The sequence below is a fragment of the Aquarana catesbeiana genome, linkage group LG02 (assembly GCF_042186555.1).
Source record: "Aquarana catesbeiana isolate 2022-GZ linkage group LG02, ASM4218655v1, whole genome shotgun sequence".
Taxonomy (NCBI): Eukaryota; Metazoa; Chordata; class Amphibia; order Anura; family Ranidae; genus Aquarana; species Aquarana catesbeiana.
In genome coordinates, this window is record NC_133325.1 from 180,229,072 (window position 1) to 180,256,551 (window position 27,480).

A 27,480-nucleotide genomic window follows, 5' to 3' on the forward strand; every position below is an offset into this window, starting at 1 on the left:
GGGAAGACATTAAAACAAGATGACTAGACAAGTTCTGAATAACATGTTAAATGTATTACCAAGCTAAGAGTAAGGCCCCTTTCACACGGAAAGATAGAATGGTGCTTTTAGCTGCGGATTTTCTAGTTTTCTACCGCAGCTAAAAGCACACAATGCTTTCCTATGGCCCCCATTCACACACTGCGTTTAGCTGCGATTTAGTTACATGCGGTTTGGTGCAGATAGAAAAAAAAAAACTAGAATTGACTGCGTCCAGGAGCGATTTAGCGCATCTATCTGCAGGTAATCGCAGTGTACTATTTCTCCTGCGTCAACAAGGAAAGAAAAGCAACAGGACGCACATCAGAAATGTCAAGAATGTTCCAAACGCAGCCGCATGTAAACGCAGATAATTGCAGCTGATCGCAGTGCCTGGAGTCTTGAATTTCACAGAACATATTATATGCTTTTAACTGAGGCAGAACAGCCGTCTGTGTGAAAGGCGCCTAACAGCATAAGATAGGACAAAGAATGATCACTGGATAGGTATAACATGTTAGGTCTGATTTACAGAAGCATGATCAGATCCCCATACACTGTGCCTGAAACAACCCAAGGCAAGGGTCTGCACCAACTCCTGGAGTACAATCTGTAGGAATGAATTGTATAGCGCTACCTATGCAAACTGAATCTCCTGAGGGCGCTTTGCCGCCAGTGTCCATCTGCAGTATATAGCACGGTCCTTTACCCCATGGGGTCCTGACGCGCAAACACATACAACATACACATTTGGCCAATTTTTGCGACAGGATCTATTTAACCTACCAGCATGTCTTTGGAGTGTGGGAGGAAACCAGAGTACCCAGAGGAAACCCACGCAAGCACAGGGAGAACATGCAAACTCCAGGCAGATGGTGTTGGGGTCAGGATTTGAACCAGGGACCCTATTGCTGCTAGGTGAAAGTGCTAACCACTACACCACTGTGCTGCCCTGTAGGAGCCTCACTGATGGAAGAATTACTGGTCGACTTCACCATCATGCCCGCCCACCCTCAGGAGGATACAAATTTCCACAAAAGGCTCAGACAACAGCCCTGCCTTTGTTCACTGCCACCAGGAACTGGCAACAGCACTCATTACTTGAACTACACACGGCATATAGGCCCCAAAGTTCTGGAACGAATGAACGGCACTTAAACTGCAACTGGCCAGACTGTCAGGAAATCCAAATGAAATGGACCTTGATGCTGCTCATTGCTTTGCTGAGAATTCAGAGTACTCCAACAAAGAGGACAAACTTGTCTCCTTTTGAATTACTATATGGCAGGCCCCCCATCCATCATAAAAGGTATTGAGGGAGATTTATACCAGATAGGGGTGTGGTGAACGATTACAGAAACTAGGGAAAAAATATGCAGGGCATAGGCAAATTGTTCGGGGGGGCGCGCGACTCACGTGTCCAACTCAGGCCACCCCTTTGCACCAGGAGATACAGCGTGGGTATAAGTGGAACCTAACCCCCTTAGGGCCCAGATGGAGAGGTCCTTTTTCTGCTGTCTACCGCCACAGCCAATAAGGAGGCCAAGGTGACCCCCCCTGGATACCCCACTCCAGGGCAAAGTGAGCTGCTGACCACACAGACTCCTGGCAGAGTACAGTAGACCCTCCAAACCCCTTAAAGCTAAAACTAACCAGAGAAAGAGGGAAGAACTCCAGCCCTGCCCCATCCCTGAAAGCGGTCAGATCAATGCACGGCAGAAGAAAAAGGATACATCTGAGATCTGCACCATTCACATCCAGAAGCGCAAGGATATTCACCGATGTGAAGTCTACTAAAAATGGTTTTAAGATCACTGGTAGCCATAGTTTTGACACTGGCCAGGACCATAAGGGGAAGGGCAAATCATGTGACCCGTTTATCAAAACCACTGGAATAGGGCCCATAACCTCAAATGTTACTATGGCATTCTTACTACCAATGCGAAGGAATAGTAACTGGCATTTGTTTACATAATGAAGCTATATGATGCTTTGTCCTAGCTACGATAAGCATCAAAGGGGGGAATGTGGTAGTGAGAGCTAAAATGTATACTGTAACAAAATGGTTGCTTCTGATAAAAGAACTTTTTACAAACAAGAACATAAGGTTTTGTACATTTGAGTGAGACTAGCACGTAGTTGAGAAATTCCAAATGTTGACATTTAAAATGCCCCCCCTTATTCTGAGAAGCTAGGATCACAGTAACCTTATGGCTGATAAATTAGGCAGCTAACTGAAAGACTGTAGAAGAGGTTTGCCAACTAGCCATTTAGTGGCTTACGAGAGGCTTTAGAAAGGTCTATGTAACGTTGATATAAAAGTTTAACCGCCCATAAAGGGCACACTTTGTCTCTTGGCATTAACCGGGACAGTGTGTCTTTGCTAGCAAAAATAAGTTTGTTCTTCTAGAGTGTTGTCCATAGTTACCACTGGTTTCCCAGAACTTAACGAGCTTTCTGCTGCCACAAGAGTTTGCCTGGAAGGGAGGGGGGGGGGGGGGGGGGGGGGGAAGAAGTCATAGGAGGGCCAATGAGATCAGCAGAGCTGGAGGTGTGCCTCCGTGTATATCCAGGAAGTGAACAGGCAGCAGCTTCAGCTTCCCACAGTTAAGTCTGCAGCCAGACAGTGGAGGGAGATTTCTGCAGCATATTTGGCAATTACAGAATCATGTTATGTTATAAATAAGATATGCAAAGTGGTTGGAGGGAAGAGTCAAAATGGCAAAGAAGTTATTATAAAATATGTAAACAGACTGCAGTTCCTCTGTAAGACTGGGGAGAATTGAATCGATTTTTTTAATGATTAAATCGTGCAGCTCTAGTGTACAGGAAACCCACCCACACAGCCCAATATCTGCTTTTTGATTGCCAATGGGACACAGACTGGGGGTTATTGAAACTCTTCAACATCGGGCTGAGATGGCACCAAACAGTCTAAAAAAAAAAAAGACAAAAAACACAGACCTCTGAGTGCTTTCAAGATTTGGCTACCTAGACTGCGCTTTTGTAAAAAAACCATCCAAAAAAGTCAAGAAGACAGGGCCATCAAACATAGGGGAGAAGCCAGAGTAATATAGTCATAGCATGTCAAAAAACATGAAGTAACCTAACAAATGCCCCAACACTAGAGAGCAAACTACAAGTCAAGAAAAAAAAAGGGACATTCCTTGAGGACAGCAAGGTGCACATTTTGGACAGAGGACAGCTGGTTCACAAGAGGTATGAGAGACCATGATATGTCAAAGTGGAACCACCATCAAATGAATAGGTTTGGTGGACTAACACCATTTGCCCTCCATATGACATTTTAAACATTCACCCCTTCAGCCAGGTAAATCAAAAAGGTTTAACACATATGAAGTGAGACACACGTGACATTTAGATCCCTGGCTCACACTGTAAAACTGACAGAGGGTGCCAAAATGATGGCTACTGCCTAAAAGCCTCAGTAAGAAAATCAGTTTACCTAAAACATCTGCATCAATTAACAAAATGCATAACCCCCCCTTTCTGACCAGAGCTAGCACAAGATTCCCCTGTGCTTTACCAGTTACACAAGGATTTAATTGGACTGATTAGATTTGGAGGTTGTTCATCACAAAGCCTACTCCCCATTTAAAAAAAAAAAAAAAAAAAAAAAGGAGTATACCGGTACTTAAAAGGCATTAGGATTCTAAAGTAACATTCCCACATGGCCATAGAGCATTTTCTGCTAGCACATTTTCAGTAATATAAAGATTTAAATTATGGTAAAGGCATTTAATGTGGAAAACAGGATGGAAGATTGACAGGAAAGGAGTTTTGCCTATCCTTCTCCCAATTCCTAAGATTGCAGCCTTTTACACAGGCCATCACGTGACCAGTCTGTTTCCAACAGGAGGAAATTTGGAACCTAAAATGCATTAGGCCTACAAAATCAGCTGCTCATTTTCCTAGGTCCTTGCTTAATGCAATTATTCACTAGATGCTCTGTCTATACCTTTACTGGCATCGGAACCTTTTTTGCACATTGCCAGTAGAATGTGGAAATTACATTCTGCAGTTTAATTGGTTATACCCTAGACTGAGCCAAAATTCATGCAAAAACCCCCCTACCCCCTCTAGACTTGATATGCACTAAAGGAGAAGCCTTCTCATAACATGGGTGCATTTCCAGCTCTCCGGCCAGAGATTAAGTTGGCTGCATGGGAGGTAGGTCATTAGGTAGTAGTTTGTTAATTGTAATGATGTCCCAAAGTACAGTTACAATGTAATTTGCAAATGCCATTCTGTGCCCTTTTGACTAATGTGAAGAGAAGACTGCATTACTAGGTCCTCTGGGTCCTACTAGGTCCCAGAATTGTGAAGGTGAAATACTGATTTGCAATTTACCAGCAGGGGGACACAGACACTTACTAATGTGTGGAAGAGATGGATTAATATCAGCTTTTATGCAGACAAATATTACATAGAAAGATATTATGGGGCTTTCAATAAAACAAAAATCTTGTGGTCCTTGTGCACATCACACAGCCATTGAGAAAGCCCAAAAAACCCCCAAACAAAAACACCCCCCCCCCCCACGAAGTTAGATTGACACTCACATCAGTCACCAACTATTATTCGCTTGTGTAAAATACTGAACATATTATTAACTTGTCAAGTGCTGGTTCCTTACTGCCAGTCAGATGTGACTGCACCTGTGTGCAGCACAACAGGCAACACTCGTGGCCAGTCAGCTAGCATCGCCTACACACAGTGAGACAGGCCCCTACTTACCTGAATCATGCAGTTGCAGTAGGCGTTTGGAATATGAGGCTCAAGGCCAGCAAACAAGGTTTTATTGTAGTGCTTAAAGTCAAAGTCTTCCAGTCCAAGTTTGGAATATTTTATGGTAACCTGTAAAAAAATAAATATATTGGTTTTCTCAAAGTAAAATCTAAAATGTATTGTTCTTTGCAAACAAAAAAAATTATATATAAAAAAAGAAAGATAAACTCCTGAAGGTTAGAATATCCTATTACAAAACACATTTCTGAGAACTTTCTCATTACAGAAGTTGTAATGCATGCCAATGGTTTTGGTTGTCTGCAGAACAGAATTTCTATTTATACCCCATAAACTGCAGTACACAAAAATATCCCCATTGGTTACAGCAACTAGATCCCAGATTTCAGCCACAACAGGTTAGTAAAGACAGCTGGTATCAAACCAAAATCCTTTAGGCAACAGACTTTCCGCTCTTCCCATTGCAAGTGAAATTTGCATTTATACCCCTTCGTGGAGAGGATTTTTTGCCCCAATGCCTAGACTAACCTTTGAAATTAAATTTAATAGCTACAGACTATTACAGCGCAGTGTAGAATTTCAGGTCTCTCAACCCATTGACAATAAGGGCCAGAGTGAAACATTTCTATGGTAGGCCTCTTTCAGATGGGCTTCAGCTTGTAGAACTGCAGTGTTAACAGCAAGCTTTTAAAAAGCATTTGCAGCTTTCTTGAAGCTTTTAAAAGTACAGTTCAACTCCAGTTTGTGACCATTGAAAACCGATCCAGTGCAGATTGTCACTTGAAACAAGTTGCTAGCAGGTTTCAGTGCAACTTTAGGCTTGTTGAAAGCCTGCTAGTACTATATTTAAAAAGGTGACCTTCAACATTGCTTTATCAATTAATTGCTGCGAATGGTTCCATGTTCAACGTGCACCAACTTCACTTGTCCATGGCCACAAGTAGCATTCCCATTACAGGAATGTCTACCCGTCAAGGCACTATTGCAATTAAGCTGGCAGGGTACACAGGCATGCAATGTGGGCAAAGCCCAAAAACGATGTTACATCTCGTGAGGTGAGCTTTATTAGACTAGGCTACAGAAGTAGAATTAGTAGCCAATTTGGGCTGGAGTGTCAAGCGAGCAATTATAATTTGACGACTGACAGCTGCTACCCTTCAACTGCCTAGAAGATGTTAGATAATGCAGCAAACAAATGAAATGAGGAGAACCCTGACCCTATGGACTGCCTCAGTAATGGCAGCTCCTATATTCCTACACCAAAGTCACTACCAAAGACAAATTTCTTTATCATCTGGATCCTGCAGATTTTGCCTTCCCTGTGGTTCAGGTTTCTGGCTAAAATGTCCCCTCCCAGCCAAACTACCTGTGTCACCAGTCTACATTATCCACATATGCCTAAAGAAACAAGGAGGTAGAATGATACAACTTTTACATCTTTCCCCTTTAGCAGATTCCCTAGAGGAATATATGGCTACAGCTGATCGGGGGAGAAAAAAAAAAAAAAAAAAAAAAAAAAAAAAAAAAACCCTTGGTCTGATACAACCATGCCTAGGTAGTAGAGAGATCTGTGCCAGGCCCCTAAAACCAGCAGCATAAAACACTAGGAATCAAACTTGGTTCTACTCAAAATACTTTTAAAGCAGAAAATCTGGCAACTCTAGAACGCAACGTTTTACTACACTTGCATCAGTTAATTTTACAACCAATGCATTTCTAAAACATGCATTCTGGGACAATATGGCTCCCATATGGGCTATATATGCAGTGTGAGAAGCTTACTTTAGTAAATTGTATTAGTCACGATGGCATCAGTACATCAAGACAACCACAGAAACAAACAGTAAAGATTTGACTACTGGACCTTTCGGTACTTTTTGGCCACCATGTAGAGGTGAGGCTCTTCCTCCCGTCCTATTGGCGATTCAGGAACTTGATTAAAGGTGTCAAAATCATTTTCCAATTGATAGGGCACCTATTTAAAAAAAACAAAGAAGCAGATCTCAATGTGTGTTTTTTTTTTTTTTTTTTTTATTTGCATATACCAAGCTAATCCAGCCACAAACTTAAGATACACATTTTCAGTGGCTTGCAACAGCTGCCTAGAACATGTATAAACACACAAGAGAAAAGCTGGGGAGTATTACATGTAAAATGTGTAACAAAAAGGATTCGGAATACAACATTGTATAAAATGGACCCAGGAGCACATCAATACCTACAGCAGTCTATACAACTTCTACAATGCTCAGAAACAAAGGGGAGGTGGGAAGTACAGGATGGTTGCAAAAAAAAAAAAAAAAAGATTGTTAGGCATAACATTTGAGAAATCTACATTGGACTAGCACTGGTCAACTTGATATTAGGGTGCCTTCTTCACTCCATGGCATGGCCACAAAGGACGATTATACCCACCCATTTAAGGTGTGTAATGCTACAGGGGGAAAAAAAAAAAAAAAAAAAAAAAGTCAGACTGTTGATATACTGTAGTAGATGGCCAAGTAATGCAGACATGCTTAGGGAGTGATGACCTATTGCAGGAGACTGGACAGGTTACAAGAGACTGCTAAACATCACTGCCATTAGTGTGTCTTTACAAGTCAACTCTCCTTATAGCCACTTTAGAAGTTACTGACACCTTTACTGTCTGAAGGAGTGAAAGCAAATGATTTCGCTAATGGACACGTCATTTTTCCTTTACCGTGGCCAAGTAAGGAAAATACCTATTAACGGTTGCTGGAGCCTGAGGTCATTAGGCAACTGAGACATTAGTTGGATGGTTTTAAAATGCAACACTGATAAAAAAAAACTGCACAGGTCTTTCCTTTTACTACTATGTAAAGAAAAACTTGAGAGAAATAGAGATTGCTCTTTACTGATCTCTAAAACTGACTGATCTCTAAAAATGCTAGCTACTTAGCCGTCACTAACCCCTCAGTTCAACACCTTGGGGTTCAGCCTTGGAACAAGTATGTAGATATAGAGCAAGGACTTCTGACATTCCTAAATTCATGGTTGTTCAAGGCAACTCACATTTTAGAAGGCAGGTCTACAATAGCAGTCGAGGTATGTTTCTTGTTGCAGATCTATTTTTGGATTAGGAGGTCAGAACCAAAATGATCCCTATAATTCTGCACTCAGCTACAACCTCCGTCTCCCATCGGGCTCTTTGCCACATGAATGAGCATTCACTGGCATGACCAAGCTTACAAATAATGTGTTAGAAGTGTGACCTTATATATTGGTACTTGGGATTCTGAATTAGGCCTCTTCTGCCTAGAAGGTTGTCTCCAGATCGGACAAGCCCTGTCTTTACTGTCCCTTTACAATGAACCCAACACGCACTTGCTTTACTTCCTTGGGTTTGGAATCACTGGTATAGCCATCTCAAGAACCCATAGTAACCATTCTATGGTTAGATTTACCTGGTAAAATATTTGGTTACAGAACCATGTAGCAATTTTATTGGTTTTACTCCAAACCTACATAAACTTACATAAACTGGGTTCACCATTGTAAGTTTGCATGTTTTCCAGCAATTGTTATGCTTTTCTACTAATGAAAAAAAAATTAATAAAAAGAAGGATTCTGAAGTAATCCTTCGCACATTACTAAAGGGATTCTTGGTTTAGTATAGATACACATGTCTAAACTGGCGCACTAGTCAGAAATCAGCCTCTCAGGGTAGTGAGGAAACGAAAGGCCATTTGCATTGGCTAGCTAGATTGCAAAGCACACTTTATGTTCAATTAAACTGGAGTAAACTTGAATTACTGCTACAGTATTACATGCATCTTAACACAGAAGTTACTGTAAAATGGCGGTTTGTTCTAATTTGTGGTTTATCAAGTCAACCATACATGGACAGATATTAGTTGTGCATGCAGTAAAGCCAAGGTAATAAAAAGGTTTCTGGCGTTCAGAAGGCATCATTAACGAAAAAATTTGCTATCATGTAGTAAAATCTCTGGGACAGATTGTTGCCATTCAGTGGAAACTGGGTACGCTGGCAGATTCTGGTGTAGTGTTTTCATGGGCCAATCCCTAAACTGCCAACTCCAACACCACAGCATTGCTTCCACGCGGCTATAGAACACCACAACTGCAGCTACCAACTATAGCTTGGTCAGATCAAATTGCCACTATAGTAATTTCTGGCAGCTCTAACAATACAAGTCAATGGAGTAAAGTAGGGGTCTCCAAACTTTCTAAACAAGGGCCAGTTTACGATGCTTAAGACTTTTGGGGGGCTGGGCCATGGCCAGTGGGCGTAGAAAATATCCCATCATTGGTGTCAGTGGGAATAGCAGGTCCATCATTGGTTTCAGTGGGTTAGTACTCCAAGGGCCGGGAAAAGGGCCACATTCTTCCCCCGGGTCACAGTTTGGAGACCATCAGAGTAAAGGATTTAAGACAATACAGCAAATACCAGCAATTTGGTCAACTATTGAAGATAGTCTAGAAATCACCAGTGTAGTCTTGTCCTCCGTTGTATTGTACTTCTCGCAAACTACAAAAATGTGAAAGTTGAGGTGAACATATGCATGCACATAAATTGTTATACACCATTTTGCCTGTCAAACTATACGTGCACAGTACAGTCCTCTAGATTTCTTAAAAGCCATACAAATTTGTAATTCTGCTTGGCCGGTCTTCAGATACACACGTGCCATTGGCAGAATTAGGACTTCAATATTTCCTAGTGAAACTATACAGCTTTACCTTTCACCCGTCTGCTCACCTACTGAAAACAGATCAGATGTCCAATGTTATTGCAATGAGCAGGCACATAACCAGGAACCCGATATAGGAAACAAAGTTGTCACCTTCCTAGCTATGCAGCAAGGCAGAAATGTGTAACATACAAGGCTGACCAAACAGAATTATACATGCAACAGCGTTTAGAGCAATGCCCATGTGTATTTAGGCATTTCTGCTCTTAATTACAGGATAAGCACTTTAGACATTCCCACAGAAGCATATTTTACAGCATAAAATGACTAAGTTGCAGTTAAGGTTGGAATAGTTCCACACAATCACTGTACAATACTGTACAGTGCAGATACTGCCCCTGAGGAACACATACATAGTGAACAGATTTCTGGAATTATATAAACAGTAATACGCAAAACGGGCTCATGAATAGAAAATTACAAAAAGGAAAAGTAATACAAAATATTTCTCATTCAGCAAACCCTGACTACCACAAAATTGAAGGATACAGAATGTTAAAAAAAATAAATAAATAAAAAAAAACAGACCTGATTCCGGAGCCTTGTCCTAGGATTGGGAGAATAGCCAATGAACCCAACTTGCTTCATTGTGCGCAGTATCTCTGGATCTACAGGGGGAGCCCGACTGAAGAAGAATAGACACTGGTCAGTAGATATGAAGGAGGACAATCAGATATAGACCATGACAGAACTGAGGGGTAATCTAATTTAGTATTTGGTGCTGGAACATTGCTAATAAGATATTGCTTTGTTATGAGAGTGAAGAGAAATCTGTGTGTAAAGCCAAACACAGGCCAAATATCGGGTGACAGTCAGTTCAATAGAAACTGGCAGACATTCAGCCCATGTCTACAGCAGTCTGTCCAACAGACAGCTGGCATGACCAAAAAAAAAAAAAAGGAAAATGCCGAGCCTAGCTTTAGCTACTCAAGCTCATCCAATTTTGTCAGACCACACAGCTTAAAGGGATTGAAATCATGTATACTTACCTCTGTGCAGTTGGTTTTGCACAGAGCACCCTGGATTCTCCTCATATCGTGTCCCACTCTCCTGTAAAGTGCCCCCACAGCAAGGAGCTTGCTATGGGGGCACCTGAGTCGAGTCACAGCTCTGTGTGTCCATTCAGACAAGGAGACCGACCCAGACCCTCTCGACTGGCCAACTGACTTTGATTAAACAGCCGTGGGAACCAAAAAAAAAAAAAAAAATATATACATAAAACAAGCAATTTACAAGTTTAAAAAGGTGTGGTAAAAAAGGTGTATTAAAAAAAAAAAAAAAAAAAAAAAAAAAAAAAAAAAGGGAAGACTACACAAAACACCAGCACAATGTCTAAAGTTGTGTACAAGACATCCATTCAGCCGACAGATCTAGCTATCCATACAATAGACAGCAAACGGTCTTCAGTACAGAGAGCGATACAAAGTGCAATAAGCAACTACTTTTTTTTTTTTTAAACAAAGGCATCTCTTACATCTTGACCCACAAATAGTATTTGTGTGCGCTGATGGTAGGGGTACACAGTCTGTAGGAAGATATAGATATATTATTACACACACAGGTGATGGATCAACATACCGAGGTGCAGGAGTAGAGGTAGCAGCAGTCCAATCAGAAAGCAATGTTTCATTAATCAGTGGAAACGGGATAAGGGAAAGAGGCATAAGGTCTTGATTCCAGTCAAGATGGGGCAGGTTGTCCACCATGCAGGGCAGTGCAAATTCGGAGTCACGTGGGTAAGTGTTAAATGTTGCTTCTGGGGTATCTGCCCACAAATGGATGCAGCCATCAGAGTCTCCAAACGCCAGAACTTGCTTGCTAGCAGACACATCGAAGGACATTATTACCTGACCTACTGTGCTGACATGAAATATGTCTGCAGGATTGGCCAAACCAGTCGGTTCACAAAACTGACACTGACCTATAACAGACAAAAAGATTTGATATCAGCCCCTATACTTGTTAATTGCAAGTGTGTGCGTGTATCCCAAGGTGTACACCACTTCAGACTGCAGTACTATATGCCAAGTTGTACAACCTACATTACTTTAAAGTCCAAGTTTAGTTAAAAATTCTTCCCCCCCCCCCCCCCCCCCCATTATAAATGAGCACAAGGGACTGAAATTTTCCTTCAATGCAAAGTGTCCCTTATCTGTCATACAGTGCATTGAGAAATTATACAGTGCTTCACTTTTTCCATATTTTATGTTACAGCCTTTTTACAAAATGGATTAAACTAATTATTTTCTACAAAATTCTACAAATGTGAAAAGTTTGTTTGAAATCTTTGCAAATTAAAAAAATTAAATACACAAGTATTCACAGCCTTTGCCCAATACTTTCTTGAAGCACATTTGGCACCAATTACAGCCTCAAGTCTTTTGGAGTATGATGCTACCAGCTTGGCACACCTATTTTTGGGTAGTTTCTCCCATCCTCCTTTGCAGCACTCCTCAAGCTCCATCAGGTTGGATGGGGAGTGTCGGTGCACAGCCATTTCTTAGAGCTCTCTGGAGATGTTCAATCAGGTTCAAGTCTGGGCCACTCAAAGACATAGTTTTCCAATGCCACTTCTTTGTTATCTTGACTGTGTGCTTAGAGTCGTTGTCCTGTTGGAAGATGAACCTTTGCACCAGTCTGAGGTCCAGAGCAGGTTATCAAGGATGTCTCTACATTGCTGCATTCACCTTTCCCTCAATCCTGACTTGTCTCCCAATTCCTGCCTCTGAAAAACATCCCCACAGCATGATGCTGCCACCACCATGCTTCACTGTAGGGATGGCATTGGCCGGGTGATGAGCAGTGCCTGTTTCCTCCAGACATGACGCTTGCTACAGGCCAAATAGTTCCATCAGACCAGAGAACTTGGTTTCTCACGATCAGAGAGTCCATCAGGTGTCTTTTGGTAAACTCCAGATGGGCCATTATGTGCCTTTTACTGAGGAGCAGCTTCTGTCTGGCCACTCTACCATACAGGCCTGATTGCTGGAGTGCTGCAGAGATGGTTGTTCTTGGAAGGTTCTCTTCTCTCCAGAGAAGTGCTGGAGCTCTGTCAGTGACCATCGGTACTTGGTCACCTCCCTGACTAAGGCCCTTCTCCCCCGATTGTTCAGTTCGGCCGAACGGCCCACTCTAGGAAGAGTCCTGGTGGTTCCAAACTTCAATTTATGGATGGAGGCCACAGTGCTCATTGGGACCTTCAATGCTGCAGACATTTTCTGTATCCTTCCCCAGATCTGTGCCTCAAAACAATCCCGTCTCAGAGGTCTACAGACAATTCCTTGGACTTCATGGCTTGTTTGTGCTCTGACATTCACAGTTAACTGTGGGACCATATAGACATGTGTGTGCACATTTTCAAATCAAGTCCAATCCACTGAATTTACCACAGGTGGACTCGAATCAAGTCGTAGAAACATCTCAAGGATGATCAGTGGAAGCAGGATGCACCTGAGCACCATTTTGAGTGTCGTGGCAAAGGCTGTGAATACTTATGTACATGTGATTTTTTGCATTTATGATGCATTTAAGACATTTGCAAAGATTTCAAACAAACTTCATTCACACTGTCATTATGGGGTATTGTTTGTAGACTTATAATGAACTTAATCCATTTTGGAACAAGGCTGTAACATACCAAAATGTGGAAAAAGAGAAGCGCTGTGAATACTTTGAATGCACTGTAGTTGAAAGCCTGTCTCTCTTCCCTCCCCCCATCCCACAGCTGTACTCTGATGCTGCAGTGATTTCCTCAGTACCAATTTCATTTAGGCAGGCTATAGATTATGCAATTTACTTTCCTTCCACCACTGAGTCCATTGATGGGGGAATAACTTGCAAAGCATCATTATATTCTGCTAGCAGAGAGCCTTCCCTGCTGGCAGAAATCCATGATTAGTGTTGCCAGCTACAGCCGGCACAACTAATTATTCAGAAAAAACAGACAGGCTGGTTGCACACAAGTTGATCAATAGATCAACTTGTGTACAACCAGGGTGCCCATGTATTGATCAAAAAATTTGGCCAGTCCCTACTGAACATGTATGGCCAGCTTTAAGGTGTGCACTGTATTACAATGAAGACCGCCAGTCACAATCATGCTTACAGATCAAATTGTTATAATAAATGCCCACACTCTAACAAGAGATGCTCAAATACTTGTCTGTACCCAGAACAGTGGTAGGGAAAAGAATGCTCACCTCGTTCAGAAATAATTGCAAGTCGTGATGTATAAGTAGGAACAAAACGCAGAAAGAGGGGGTCAACGTGGACCTGCAGAGGGGTGATGGCCCGCATCATCCGTAAATCATATACTTTTAGGAACCGGTCACAAGCCAGAACATTCATACGACTGCTAAAACCACAAGTCACTACTAGATTTCCATGGACATCAAAGTCAGACAGGCTACCAGAGTAGGCATCAAACTCATGTTCCACTTTGAAAGTGCGCAGATCTCTAAGGGAAACCTACAAAAGTTAATAAAATCCAAGTCAAAAAAAAAAAAAAAAAAGTTACCTGAAAAATAGGAAAAGAATAAAACATACCAAAGTCCAAGATGGGAGAATTCTATCAAACAGGTTAGTAAAGAAATTCTGAATGTAAGACCATTTGTGAATCTGAACATACCTGCACTGGAATATACAATGGTATGCTGGTTAACTTTAAGAAAAGGCTACAGGTCAGCCACCCAAAATGCAGCAGCAGGCTTTTTTGCTTTGGTTTTACCAATAACCCTTATGCCCCATACACACGATCAGAAATTCAGTCAGAAAAAACTTGGATGGTTTTTCCAACGGAATACCGCTCAAGCTTGCCTTGCATACACACGGTCACACAAAAGTTCTGAACTTTCGCCCGTCAAGAACGCAGTGACGTACAACACTACGACGAGCTGAGAAAATTAAGTTCAATGCTTCCGAGCATGCATGATTTGTGTGTCCCAATTGCATACAGACGAATGCATTTTCGGATAGGAACTTTTTTCGACCGAAAAAGAACCTGCTCTCAATCTTTTGCTAGCTGGAATTCTGCCAGCAAAAGTCTAATGGAGCATACACGGTTGGAATTTGAGCAAAAGCTCACATCAGACTTTTGCTGGCGGAATTTCTTATCGTGTGTATGGGGCATAAGTGCAGCCTGTTGCTGTGAACAGACCAGCCCACGAATACAAAAGGTTGCCATTTCTGACCTACAAATACCTGCAAGTTTCCTTGTTGTCTCTGGCATCAATATTTTCAGAGTAGCTGACCCAGTAGTATGCAAAGTAGAAAGTTGAAGTTAAGTCAGTACCCCTGATCTGCACACATGTTCCAATTAGTGATTTAGAAAATAATGAAGCCATTGGACTAGGATGACAGACAGGTAGATAGAATTTTCAGAAGGTCAGCGATGATCGTATGGGGGGGGGGGGGGGGGGGGGGGATTTACTAACTATGGTGCAGCCATGCATAACTAACCAATCAGCATGTTCAATTAAGCTTTGGCAATAGGCCCCCCGTTCACATCAGCACAATTTGACGTGTCAAATTGCAGCCCATTGCGGGAACGGCACTATCCCAATCGTTGCAATGCCGAGTTTGCAGCGCCACACAGATTTCCAAAAGAAGTTCTTCCACTACTTTTAGCGACTTCGGGGGCAATTTCAATAGACATCTTTGCAGCTGAACTCGCACAATATTAAACCTGCATTTCAGTGTTAACAAGGGCCAAAACCTGGAAGCGGATTGGTCAGTGTGCACAGCACCAGCAGATTATGTGTGCAAAAGTTTTAGCAAATCAACCTTTATGCATTTCTTTCAGGTTCTCTTTAAAAACAAACAAATCTACTGCAACGAAAAGCCTCTAGCTTCACTTATTGAAGTCAGACAAACTTATAGGGACTTACACCATCTAACCCCAGTGCCAAAACCGCAGAGAATGCAAAGAGACATGCACTTTAGCATGGGAATAGCCACTTGCCACACCAGCACCTGCCTCTGCCTATAGCTCTACAGGTGCTAAACAGTAACTTACAAAGTCCACCCATCTATAGCAACATGAAAACCACCATCATGAATCATACCATGATGGGAAATTTTACAAAGATTCTCCAAGGACTGCTAAAAGAAGCCTGTCATGAACAACACATGCGGTCATCCCTAAACACTTTCTAAAAATGCTAGTTACTTGGCTGTCATGTATATTTGTGTCCCTCGCCAGTTACTGTGCATTTTAACTCCATACACTTTGTACCACAGAAACTATAGGCCATGGTTATCCTTTTATTATAATCTTTTACTGAATGAATCTCACTTCTAAATTAAAAAACTGTACAGCCATGTAATTTGTGTAATGTAAGCCACATTGTTCTGTACTTGTTTTTACATTTCTATGCTCTGTTAACTGCGGAAAAAAAAAAAAAAAAAAAAAGTAAAGTGATGTTTTGGAATAAAGAATGCACTGAAGAAAAAAAAAAAAAAAAAAAAAAAAAAAAAACACAAAAACAAAAAAGTGTGGTTCATACTTTGTGCATGTACCATGACCCTATATTCATGCTAATGGGAAAGCCGTACACCAAGTGATCACTTGAGGCAGCCAGTAGTATGCCTGCCCCCCCCCCCCCCCAGGCATGAATCGAGATGCATGTGCAGTACTGATCAGCCATTTTCAGGAGAAATGGCAAGTGGCCCTGAGCAGGGCCCACAGCATTAAGATCCCTGGATCAAGACTGAAATTCAAGATCAATTGAGCTGCACTCAGGATGGAAGGGGACAAAGTATTCCACTAAACATTTAGATGGGACAGTGACGGACATACCTTTCCTGATGCGTGCCCACAGAAAAAGAAGCGATTAGACTGCCGCATAACTGTAATACCAGGGGATTCAACTGTATACTGGTAAAAAAAAAAAAAAAAAAAAATCTGAGCATACATACAAAAAGAAAAGTAAAGATAGAACCAACAGTCATCTAATGTCCACACAGTAGCTACAGCATCTACTATAAGAGTATGAGTGAGAGCGAGACACACAGATGCCTTAAAGTGTTAAAGCCTCTTTTTAAATTAAATTAAGCATTTTATATACCATGGTAGCACAGAGTAGCCCAATCCTCCTCTTCTGGGGTCCCCCGCCGGCGCTCTTGGCTCCTCTTCTCCGTGTGCTCCCATAGCAAGTGGCTTGCTATGGGAGTACAAGTGTGTGCTTGCTCCTGAGATGTAGGCGTCTATGGAGACACACACACACACACACACACACACACACACACACAGGGACTCAGCCCTGCGCCCCGCTTCCTTATCACAGCAGTTGACTGATCACAGCTGATGGCTGCTGCTTGAGTGCCTCTGAAGAGGCCGCTAGGGGAAGTAGACTGCAGCCGTGCACAACACTGGATTAATGGAAGACTCAGGTAAGTATATAGGGAGGTGGGGGAGCACAGCAACTGTAAAAAAAGATGCAGGGTATGCATTAAAAAAGTATTTGTAAAGGATTGTTTATTTTTTTTTTTTAAATACATACTTACCTCCACTGTGCAGCTTGTTTTGCACAGAGTGGCCCCGCTCCCGTATCATTGGATTTGATTGACAGCAGCCAATGGCTGCACTGCTATCAATCTATGCACTCAAGAGCTGGGACCCTATGGTGAGAGGGACAGCTTGTCCCCGCCAAGGAGATAAAGGGGCTCAGGTAAATAATAAACTGGGGGTTGACTGCCAGGTGTTTTTCCACCTCAATGCATAGGATGCATTAAAGAGAACAAGGGTTTACAACCCCTTTAAAAAAAAAAAAAAAAAAAAAAAGGGAGAAAAGAAAAAAAGTTAACCTTCTACATATGTTAATCACATTATATGCAGTTTTCAAAATGCTATTATACTGGATTGATATAGTGACAGTTTAAACAGCACCTTACAACATAAGGGCAGATAGCACAGTTACAATACAAGAGTAATCAGAGGGCCCTGCTCCTTAGAGCTTACAATCTAGGGAGGGAGGGTCAAGCAATCCAAAAAACACACAAAAAAGCGTGGGGGGGGGGGGGGGGGGGGAATGAGGGATAAGCTGCTGAAGAATAAAAGTACAGTTGTTAGGCTTCTCTGAAAAGGAAGAAGTTTTCAGGGACCATCTAAGAGTGGACAGACTAGGAGATAGACAGATTAGGGATGACTCAGGAGAAGTCCTGGAGGCAGATATGGGAGGTGGTGACGAGAAGGCTAGAAAGCATGAGGTCTTGGGAGGAGTGAAGAGCGCGACTAGGCTGCCATTTTCAGACTAGATTAGTGATAGAGCTGGGGGCTAGAGTTGTGCATGGCTTTGCAAATTGTAGTTGTATTTTGAATTTAATTCATTCAAGGAGTGGCAGCCAGCGGAGGGTTTGGCAGAGAGGGGTGGCACTGAGCGGTTGGTAAGGTGGAGGAGTCTGGCAGCAGCACTCATGGACTGAAGGGGGTATATAGCCTATGTAGGAGGTAATCCAAAGAGGTGAAATTTGCAGTAATCAAGGCAAGAGACAAGAAAAAAAAAAAAAAAAAAAAAAACCCTGCTCTGATTGAGCAACCATCAGTGCACTTCTATATGCATGCTAAAGAAAGAATTGGCATTATCAGTACAAAAAGGAGAAACCAAGATACCTTTAATAACTCTGCAAGTTCCAATTATTCTGGTGAATAGGTTTCTTAGCTGTACAGAAGTTCCAGCAAATATTTCATTGGCATGGTAAAACTGTCTCGGACTGGTCCTAATTTAGTGGTTTTACAAGTTTGGCAATCTCCTCTAGGGACAGGATAATTCAATTGAAGATATTTCATAATATAAGATATTTCATTATAGCCATCCTACTACTACTCAGTTGTATTAAATTGTGCTTATGCCCCATGTCCAAGTGCTTTAGAGGTTGCCAACTTTAATGCTAACTTTATGCACCACTTTTAGTCTGGTCCTATAGTTCAGAAGTTTTGGGCTGAGGATGGCCCTTTTAACCCTTCAGCATTGGGTCTCCCTAATATACTGCACCCTAAAAAAACTGCTTGGAATATTTGGCGATTTAACAAATAAAATCTGCTGTGAATCCTGTTTTTTGATAAAACCACCACACAATTTTTACCATCCTGGAAAGGATTCTCTTCCTACACCAAGAACCTGGCTCAAGTTAATAAACCACTTCCATACCAGGCCTATTCTGGCACTCCTCTCCTACATGTAAATTTTTTTTGCTAGAAAATTACTCCGATCTCCCAAACATATACACACACACACACACACACTTTTTTTTTTTTTTTTTTTAGCAGACACCCTAGGGAATAAAATGGCAGTCGTTGCAACTTTTTATGTCACAGTATTTGCGCAAGTTTTTCAAAAGCTTTTTTTAAATGGAAATGTTCCCAAACTTGCACAAATACTGTGACATAAAAAGTTGCAACAACTGCCATTTTATTCCCTAGGGTGTCTGGGGGGGAGGGGGGGGGAATTGTGCTAATGTGAAAGATGTTACGCAGAGTAAATAGATACCCAACATGTCACGCTTTAAAATTAGGCACACTTGTGGAATGCCGCAAAACTTGGTACTTAAAAATCTCCATAGGCGACACTTTAAATCTTTTTTACAGGTTACCAGTTTAGTTACAGAGGAGGTCTAGGGCTAGAATTGTGGCTCTCGCGCCAACGCATGCAGCTATACCTCACATGTGAAATTTGAACGTTTACATATGCGGGGACGCTTTACTTTTTTAACACTTTTATTCCTATTACAAGGAATGTAAACATCCCTTGTTATAGGAATGGTACGTGACAGGTCCTATTTATGGAGACATGTGGGGTCTATAAGATCCCACATCTCTCCTCCAGGCTCGAAATTGAGGAAAATAAATAAATGACCGATCTTTCCAGCTGAGAGCTCAGCTTTGTTTGCTTCCGTCGGCTGGATGTGACATAACACACACGAGCCTCCGACGGTCATAGAGATAACTGGGGCTCATCTGGTCACCGCAAATCTCTATGATCGTACGGAGGCAGATTCGCACAGGCGAGCCCAGAGAAGCACCGACGTCCCCTCCTGCCACCTGTAAGAATGATAAAGTGGCTAAACTGCCACCATGATTGTTCTTATGGTGCACAGAATCACCAGCTGCAGGCATCATTCAGATATCCCCACTGAAAGTCATATAACATTCTTGGGCTGGAAGTGGTTAATGACATGCTTCCCTTGTACAAACACACTTTCAAACTTAGAAAGCGACCAAAGCACTTTGATAAATTATGGGGCAAGTGGATCTCTAGCCCACTTACTCCAAAGCCAGGATACTAAAATTAGTATACAGTGCATCTGGAAAGTATTCACAGCGCTTCACATTTTGTTATGTTACAGCCTTATTCCAAAATGGATTAAATTTATTAATGTCCTCAAAATACCCCATAATGACACAATTTTTTTTTTTTTTTTGAAAAAAAAAAAAAAAAAGTACAAGTATTCAGCCTTTGCCATGACACTCAAAATTGAGCTCAGGCGCATCCTGTTTCCACTGATCAAAATATTTCTACAACTTGATTGGAGTCCACCTGTGGTAACTTGAGTTGACAGGACGATATAGATATAGATATACAAAACCAAGCCATGAAGTCCAAGGAATTGTATGGAGGCACAGACATTTTCTGCAGCATCAAAGGTCCCATTAAGAACAGTGGCCTCCATCATCTGTAAAGGGAAGAAGTTTGGAACCACCAGGATTCTTCCTATAGTGGATCGCCCAGCCAAACAGCGATCGGGGGAGAAGAGCCTTAGTCAGGGAGGTGACCAAGAACCCGATGGTCACTCTGGTGGTTCTTCACTTTCCACAGAGAAATGCTGGAGCTCTGTCAATCAGGCCTGGATGGTAGAGTGGCCAGACAGAAGCCACTCAGTAAAAAAGGCACAACAGCCTGCCTGGAGTTTGCCAAAAAAGGTAGAGATGAATGCAGCAATGCACAGAGACAATCTTGATGAAAACCTGCTCCAGAGAACTCTGGACCTCAGACTGGGGTGAAGGTTCATCTCCCAACAGGAAACCGATCCCAAACACACAGCCAAGATAAAGAAGTGGCTACAGGACAACTTTGACTGGCCCAGTCAGAGCCCAGACTAGAACCCGATTGAATATCTCTGGAGTGATCTGAAAATGGCTGTGCACCGATGCTCCCCATCCAACCTGATGGAGCTTGAGAGGTCCCGCAAAGAAGAATGCGAGAAACGGCCCAAAAATACGTGCGCCAAGCTTGTAGCATTATACTCAAAAAAAGACTTGAGGCTGTAGTCGATGCAAAGGATGCTGCAACAAAGTATTGAGCAAAGGCTGTGAATACTTACGTACATGTGATTTTTTTTTTTTTTTAATACATTTGCAAAGATTTCAAACAAACTTCTTTCACATTGTCATTATGGGGTATTGTTTGTAGAAGGTTGAGGAAAATAATGAATTTAATCCATTTTGGAATAAAGCTGTAACATAAAATGTGGAAAAAGTGAAGCTCTGTATCTAGCTCCACATAGTGTACTTATTTGACCTCTAATACTTTAGTACCCAAAGCATCTGTGGTTCTCATCTGCCAATGGCTCCTGCCTCAGCCATGGGAGACCTGGGAAAGTCTCTTTCGCGCACATTGCTATATCGAGTTGAGGCTCAGGTATTAGAGGGGGGGGGGGGGGGGGGGGGCTGCACTAAGTAGGTCATTTACCTTCATGCACAAAATGCATGAAGAAAAAAAAAAAAAAAAAAAAAAAAAAACAAGCCACACCCCACAATCATGAGCATTTACAAAATAGTATTTTACTGTAATATTTATAAAATTAGAGCCCTATTTCTTGGTAAAAATATTTTGTAGAGAGACTTTTCAGGTCTTATTTGGGGCAATAGCACAACAAGAAGCAAAAATTATAATTACCCTTTGTGTCTCCTGCACTGTATTGAGATCCATTTGAATGACATGATTTTGCATGCCTGCCATTAAAAGGGTGTTGCTGTCCATGAGCAATAGACTGTGATTATCTACAGTTTCATCCATCCTAAAGAAACAAGCATGATAATTTGGTTTGCGATTCAAAAAAATTAAAAATAAAATATAGTTGACACACACGGGGGGGCAGGGGGGATACACAAAGAAAAAAGAAAGAAAAGTGGTCACTGCCCACAGCTGTTGATGAGGAAATCGAAGTCCAACAGGCAACATGAACCAGTCTGATGTTATGAGAAGTAGTGTAGCTTGTTACAGTCACAGCCAAAAAACTGATAACTCACAGGTAGTCAAAGATGATCAGTCCACCGCGTGTCGTGTATTTCAGGTTATTCTTGGTGAGGAAACCAACCCCATTCTCCATACTCTGAATCTGTCGGATATCATTTGCTGCATGCACTTGGAAAGATGAATATCGCTCAAGAGCAGGACTGAAGAAGGAGGTGGCATGGCCCTGTGGGGAAATATAAATAGACTCAATTGCTAAACATATTTTAGGATAAATACATAAGGCTGCAATATTGAAATATCCACTGCTGAAGGTCAAAACGCATTTTTTCCTTCAGCCAAAGTTATAAAACATTGAAATTAACTAGGTTTACCAATTGCTCTGCATAAGGATTTGGAATTCCATTTAGTCCATTTTATAATTCACACACCTGTCTCACCCTTCACGGGGGGGGGGGGGGGGGGGTCAGCAATCTGTAGATGGCGATCTACCAGTAAATTGCGAACAGGTGGCTGGTAGATTGCGGACCCGCCATGCCAGGGCATCAGAGTGCAATTCAGGGGGACTACTTGTAAAGTTGGATCTGTAGTAGGGCGCAAGCTCCTGTCCCATGCTTAGTGATGCCAACAGCACTCCACCTCTTATCCCAGCTAGTGGTCTCCAGAGTGGGGCCAGCAGCAGGAAAAAAAAAAAAAAAAGATCATGAGGTCAGTGTAAAGCAATACTTTGGGCATAATAGTATAGGACTGCTTTCACACTGATGCGCTGCGGTTTACCCACACCACAGGTGTAGTGTACCTGCAGCTTTCCTGCACTTAGCCATAGACTTTACTACTTGTGGGTTTGGTGCACTTTCTGAAAGTGCACCAAAACTCCTGAATGTAGCAGATGCACTGCACCCACAGTGCAGGTAAACCACAACATTTCAGTGTGAAAGCAGCCTTATAGGAAACTCAGTACAGTAAAAGGTTAGTTTACATTTGCAGTTTGGGGGGTGGTAAAACACCATAGTTAAGACATGTTTACACATGTTGCAGGTGCAGCAAAAGTTATATGTCCCATCATGGTTGGAGGCTGCTCTGCAAACTTGTGCAGTACAGCAACCAAGGTGTTAAAGCAGACAGCGTTGTGTTGCTTTCTCACCTACCTTCTTTAACCCCTTGGACCCCACCACAAAAGCATGCAGTTGTGGGATGTTTGCAGAGTGGCCCTACTTACTTGAATGGATCACAATTTTCAGGCAGTAGCACCCACCAAAAATAATGTGGGGGGGGGTTAATTCCTGCTGCGGAATGTGTACACCTTTGGCTGCTGCCTTAGCAGCTAAAGGGGGTAGGAATTGGGGGCGGTAAACTCAACAGGGTTTACCACCCCCCCCAACTTTATGTGTTAACAAGCCCTAAGGGAGCACTGCTGCACCTTTGAAAAGTGATCCAAGAGTGTGTGACAGGTAGTGAGGAGCGATATGGTGCCTTGTCACCACCTGATTTAAACTCATGATTGCCATGCACTCGATTACAACATGGCAGTATGGCAATTAGAGGTTTATATCAGGTGTGAGGAGGCGGTACTGTACAAGGTTTAGTGCTTTAAGCAGCTTTTTCCAGCCAGAAGTTCTGGCATTCAGAGGGTCTTAAACAGATGCCCTATGTGCATTAGGCCTCAAAGTTCCAACACCTCTTGTTAATGTTGAGTTTACCGCTCCTGCCCACCCCCACAAATTCCCATTGGTGCATCTCTATGATCAGCTGCCTCACTGGGCAATAGGAATATCAAAGAGAAAAAAAAAGGGTGGGCAAATGCTGACAATACCAGGGAGTCCCAGGGTTTTGAATTTCAGACTGGCCCAACATTCGGGTGTAACAGCTTGAAGGCTGTTGCAATAGTGTAGGCACCTCTGCGTTTTATCTCTGACAGCAGGTTCTTTGTAATATAGCAAATAATCGCTTTAAAGCAAAAGTGCACCTAAATTCATTGCTAAAATACTCAAGTGTAAACCCTGTCAAGAAATTGAAGCTCTGTTCAGGTAGTTTTCTAAGACATGACATTCTTATTAAACAGCGATGTCAGGTTTTAATCTCATTTCCCTGTATTGTAGTTAAAGCAGGTTGCATGTAAATCAATGATATTTCTCAAAATCTGATTTTTTTTGATTTAAATCAAATTTTTTTTTTTTAATAAAATGCTTTTGGAGTTAACATCCATCCAAAGATGTTTTCTATTTAAGATCCATTAATAATTTAGTTTATTCAGCATGAAAGAGCTTAGTTATGTAGCATGAGGCTGTATATCCTGCAATATTTACATTTTTGGTAAACTCATTCACACAATTTCACAGTAACCATGAGATAAAACAAAGTTCAGGAATATTCCTTTATCCCATTGTTTTTCAAATCTATGTACACTACAAACTGTATGATTGAATCTGTTCTGATATCACCGTTTTATTAACCGGACAGCTTATTCTAAATAGGAAACCTTCACTCGGTTTGCAAGTATTAAAGATTTTAACTGCTAGCCAGAATAAGTCCTTACATTTAAAAAAGCCTGTTAGCGGGCATCCACTCACCTGCTGCCAACACATCCCTCACCTTGTTGTGTCACTGCCCCATCACCAGCTGTCCCATTAAAGTGAGTGGGACTGTCGGTGAGTCAACAGCGGGTCAGAGGAGGAGCCGCTGTGGGACAGATGCTCTTTAAAAATGTAAATTAAGCTATTTTACTAGTGATTTAAATCAAATCCACCCAAGTTAAATACAGCTGAGTTCAGGGCAACACTCCCACAGCCAGAAACCTGCTGTGCAGAAAGCTACAGCAGGCTAATAAAAATACAGGATTAGGGTATTTAGCATAAAGTTTCAGGCAGAGATAGGTTTATTATTTTACTTATTTTTAAAATCCAATATAGTTACATAGTTGGTAAAGTTGGGGGGGGGGGGGGGGGGGGGGAACACACGTCCAACCTGTATAATTTGTTACTAGACTCTTGATATTGAACTTAAAAGTGATTGTAAAGACTTCTCTATTAAAATAATAAACATGTTATACTTACCTACCCCGTGCAGTGGTTTTGCACAGAGCAGCCCAGATCCTCTTCTCTGGTCCCTGGCTGGAGCTCCTGGCCCCTCCCTCCTGTTGAGTGCCCCCACAGCAAGCAGCTTGCTATGGGTGCACCGGATCCGAGCTGCAGCTCGGTGTATCCATTCAGAGACACAGCTGCGGTTTGGCCCCCTCTTCTGATAGGCTAACTGACTGAGCGACAGCAGCGGGAGCCAATGGCGCTGCTGCTGTGTCACAGCCAAATCAGAAGTGAGAATCCCGGATGGCCGAGGCACTCGTGGGAATCGCTTGATAGAGATGGGCTCAGGTAAGCATTAGGGGGGCTACTGCACACAGAAGGCTTTTTATCTTAATGCATAGAAGGAAAAAAAAAAAAAAAAAAAAAAAAACACAAAAAACCCCCACAAACACGACATCAGGGGCTCCTTTTTTAGCCAGAGCTTGGGGGCCAAGGAAGTAACCTTACTAAACTGCAAAACTTCAGTAGACAAAATTGCCAGGTCACCAATCTAGAAATGCTGTCGGGCAGAACAGCTTATATGTATGTTTTTTCGTGTTCTACCTGAAGTTCATGTATAATATGCAAGTAGATCCTACGTTAGGTTAATTTTTAGATAGAAGCCCAGCTTTGGAACAAAAAACATGCAGGAATTAAATGCTTGTCAACTCCTCACTCTGGCAGGCACCACGTGTGCAACCAGTCCCCAGAACCCTTTTCTCGAAGATGCCAACAGCCCTGCATTGTACAGGAGGACAACCCACTACTCTCAGTGGAAAATATTACACCTTATTCCCATGAGCATTTAACCCTTGCAAGAGTTTGTCCCCCCCCCCATTCTCAGTTTGATTTGAATGATTGAAACCAGGGTCTTAAGGCTGCCATACACGGTTCAAATCTCAGCCAGTTCAGCAGGAACCAGCTGAGAATCAAGCCGTTAATGGGCAGGCTGAATGTACCAAGATGAGCGATCAACTTGGGTATAACCAGCCTGCTGGATTCTCTTGTGATTATCGCGAGAGTCTCCTACAGCTGCTAGCAATAATCACTGTTTTTCTGGCACTGGGGAAGGCAGGACACTGGCCCAGCAGGAGGGATTCCCCCATCAACACTAGCTGTGTTGATGGGGGAATCAAATTTGCCAGCCTAAGTCTTTACAAGACACACACACACACACACACACACACTGCAAAACAAAAACCTAACACAAAGATTTAGCTCCACAAAATTTGGAATAAGTGGAAGCTGTACTGCCTTGTCAAGGCCCTGCTGTATAGTGCAATCTTAACTCTAGTCTAAGAGAGCCTCCATGTTGGCGCATATATAAAGGCAGGTATGGCTCGAGGAAGCCTATTAAACACTTACCCCATGGTTGCCAACCCACAGCATCTCCTCATGGACATCAAAGTGCACCGCAGAGACAGGAACTCCAACACCAGAAACAGCTGTGTGCAGCTCAGAATACATCCCTTCCATGATGCGCACAGGCTCTGGGACAGGCAAGCCCTCCAGCCCAACACGCTCATGGTTCAGCTCCACAGACTGCATTAGACCAGGGTTCAGGTGAGGATCAAGGACTGGATCCATTGGAGCATGCAGGGGAGGGCCATATTCGGCCAAACCTGGGTCCATGCCATCAAAATTCATAATGACTGGCATGTACTGTGGTGGTGGTGGTGGCGGCAGTGGCTGCTGGATAACTGAAAAAGAAAGCGATGGTCATCATTGGGGAAAACCTGCAGAGTATACTAATTCTACTAAACAACAACAACATTTCACTAATGGCCTAGGAAATATTTTACAAAGTCATGTCTGGGTATCGGGAAGCCTCAATTCACAAAAGATAAAAAAAAATAAATAAATAAATAAATAAATAAGTGTAACATTTATATTAAAAAATATTTATAAATACTAGTCATATTACACTTTTTTTTTAGTTTAAAAATATGTAAAAAAAAAAAACCCACCCCAAGAGAATATATGTATAAAATTTTCACACTTAAAAAAAAAAATAAATAAATAAAATATATATATTTTACCAGTTTTAAAGAAAGAATATAGGCATTATAGACATAATTTCCCCCTAATAAATTATAGATTTTTTTTTTTTATAACTACATATAATAGCAAGAAAAAAAAAAAAATTTATAATTACACACACATATATAATTTTTTTTTTTTTTTTTCCTTCATTCATCTGCTACAACAATAAAGACAGATATAATAAGAGCTGAGCACATCCCATCCCCTCAGACTCTACAGCAAGGTGCAGTATAGAAATAGGTATAGAGGTAAAGCTATACATGGCTGATATTGCTGATAGTAATAGATGGGCGTCCCGTCCACCCATTGCCCCATAGTGCATAGCATCGATTCCATCTCCCTAAACATTGAAGCAGCTTCATCTTTACCTGCTAGGATCCCATCTTTGTATGCAGCCCAATCCCGCCACAACCTATCACCGCCGCCAAGCACAGATTGACCGACAGCCCAATGGGCCAATCAGAATAGGATGGTGTAGGGCTGGAAATAGCAGCAACCAATCAGACGTCTGGAAAGAGAAGGCTCCGCGCAGACAGCTTGTTGACGGAAGCGCCTTGCTCAGCTTTGGTTGAGAGTACAGGACGGTGAGCGGCAGAGCCCAAACTAGAAGGCTTTCCGTTTCTGTGTGTGCTTGGATAGGCGTGCTATATACAGGAGAAGCATATGTTACAG

General features: G+C 42.1%; 1 protein-coding gene across 2 annotated transcripts in view; it reads right to left on the minus strand.

Moving 5' to 3' along the window:
- Positions 1-27,251, minus strand: part of PAN2 (poly(A) specific ribonuclease subunit PAN2) — a 71,131-nt gene extending 43,880 nt beyond the window's left edge. For both annotated transcript variants that reach the window (XM_073613950.1, XM_073613949.1), the window contains exons 1-10: positions 27,177-27,251; positions 26,131-26,465; positions 21,763-21,932; positions 21,410-21,530; positions 16,315-16,392; positions 13,718-13,985; positions 11,097-11,439; positions 10,047-10,143; positions 6,650-6,760; positions 4,777-4,896 (exon numbers count right to left, since the gene is read on the minus strand). In XM_073613950.1, the coding sequence (XP_073470051.1) occupies positions 4,777-4,896; positions 6,650-6,760; positions 10,047-10,143; positions 11,097-11,439; positions 13,718-13,985; positions 16,315-16,392; positions 21,410-21,530; positions 21,763-21,932; positions 26,131-26,424 (1,602 nt within the window). In that variant the 5' untranslated portion in view covers positions 26,425-26,465; positions 27,177-27,251. The remainder of the gene's footprint in view (positions 1-4,776; positions 4,897-6,649; positions 6,761-10,046; positions 10,144-11,096; positions 11,440-13,717; positions 13,986-16,314; positions 16,393-21,409; positions 21,531-21,762; positions 21,933-26,130; positions 26,466-27,176) is intronic.
- Positions 27,252-27,480: the final 229 nt, after the last annotated feature.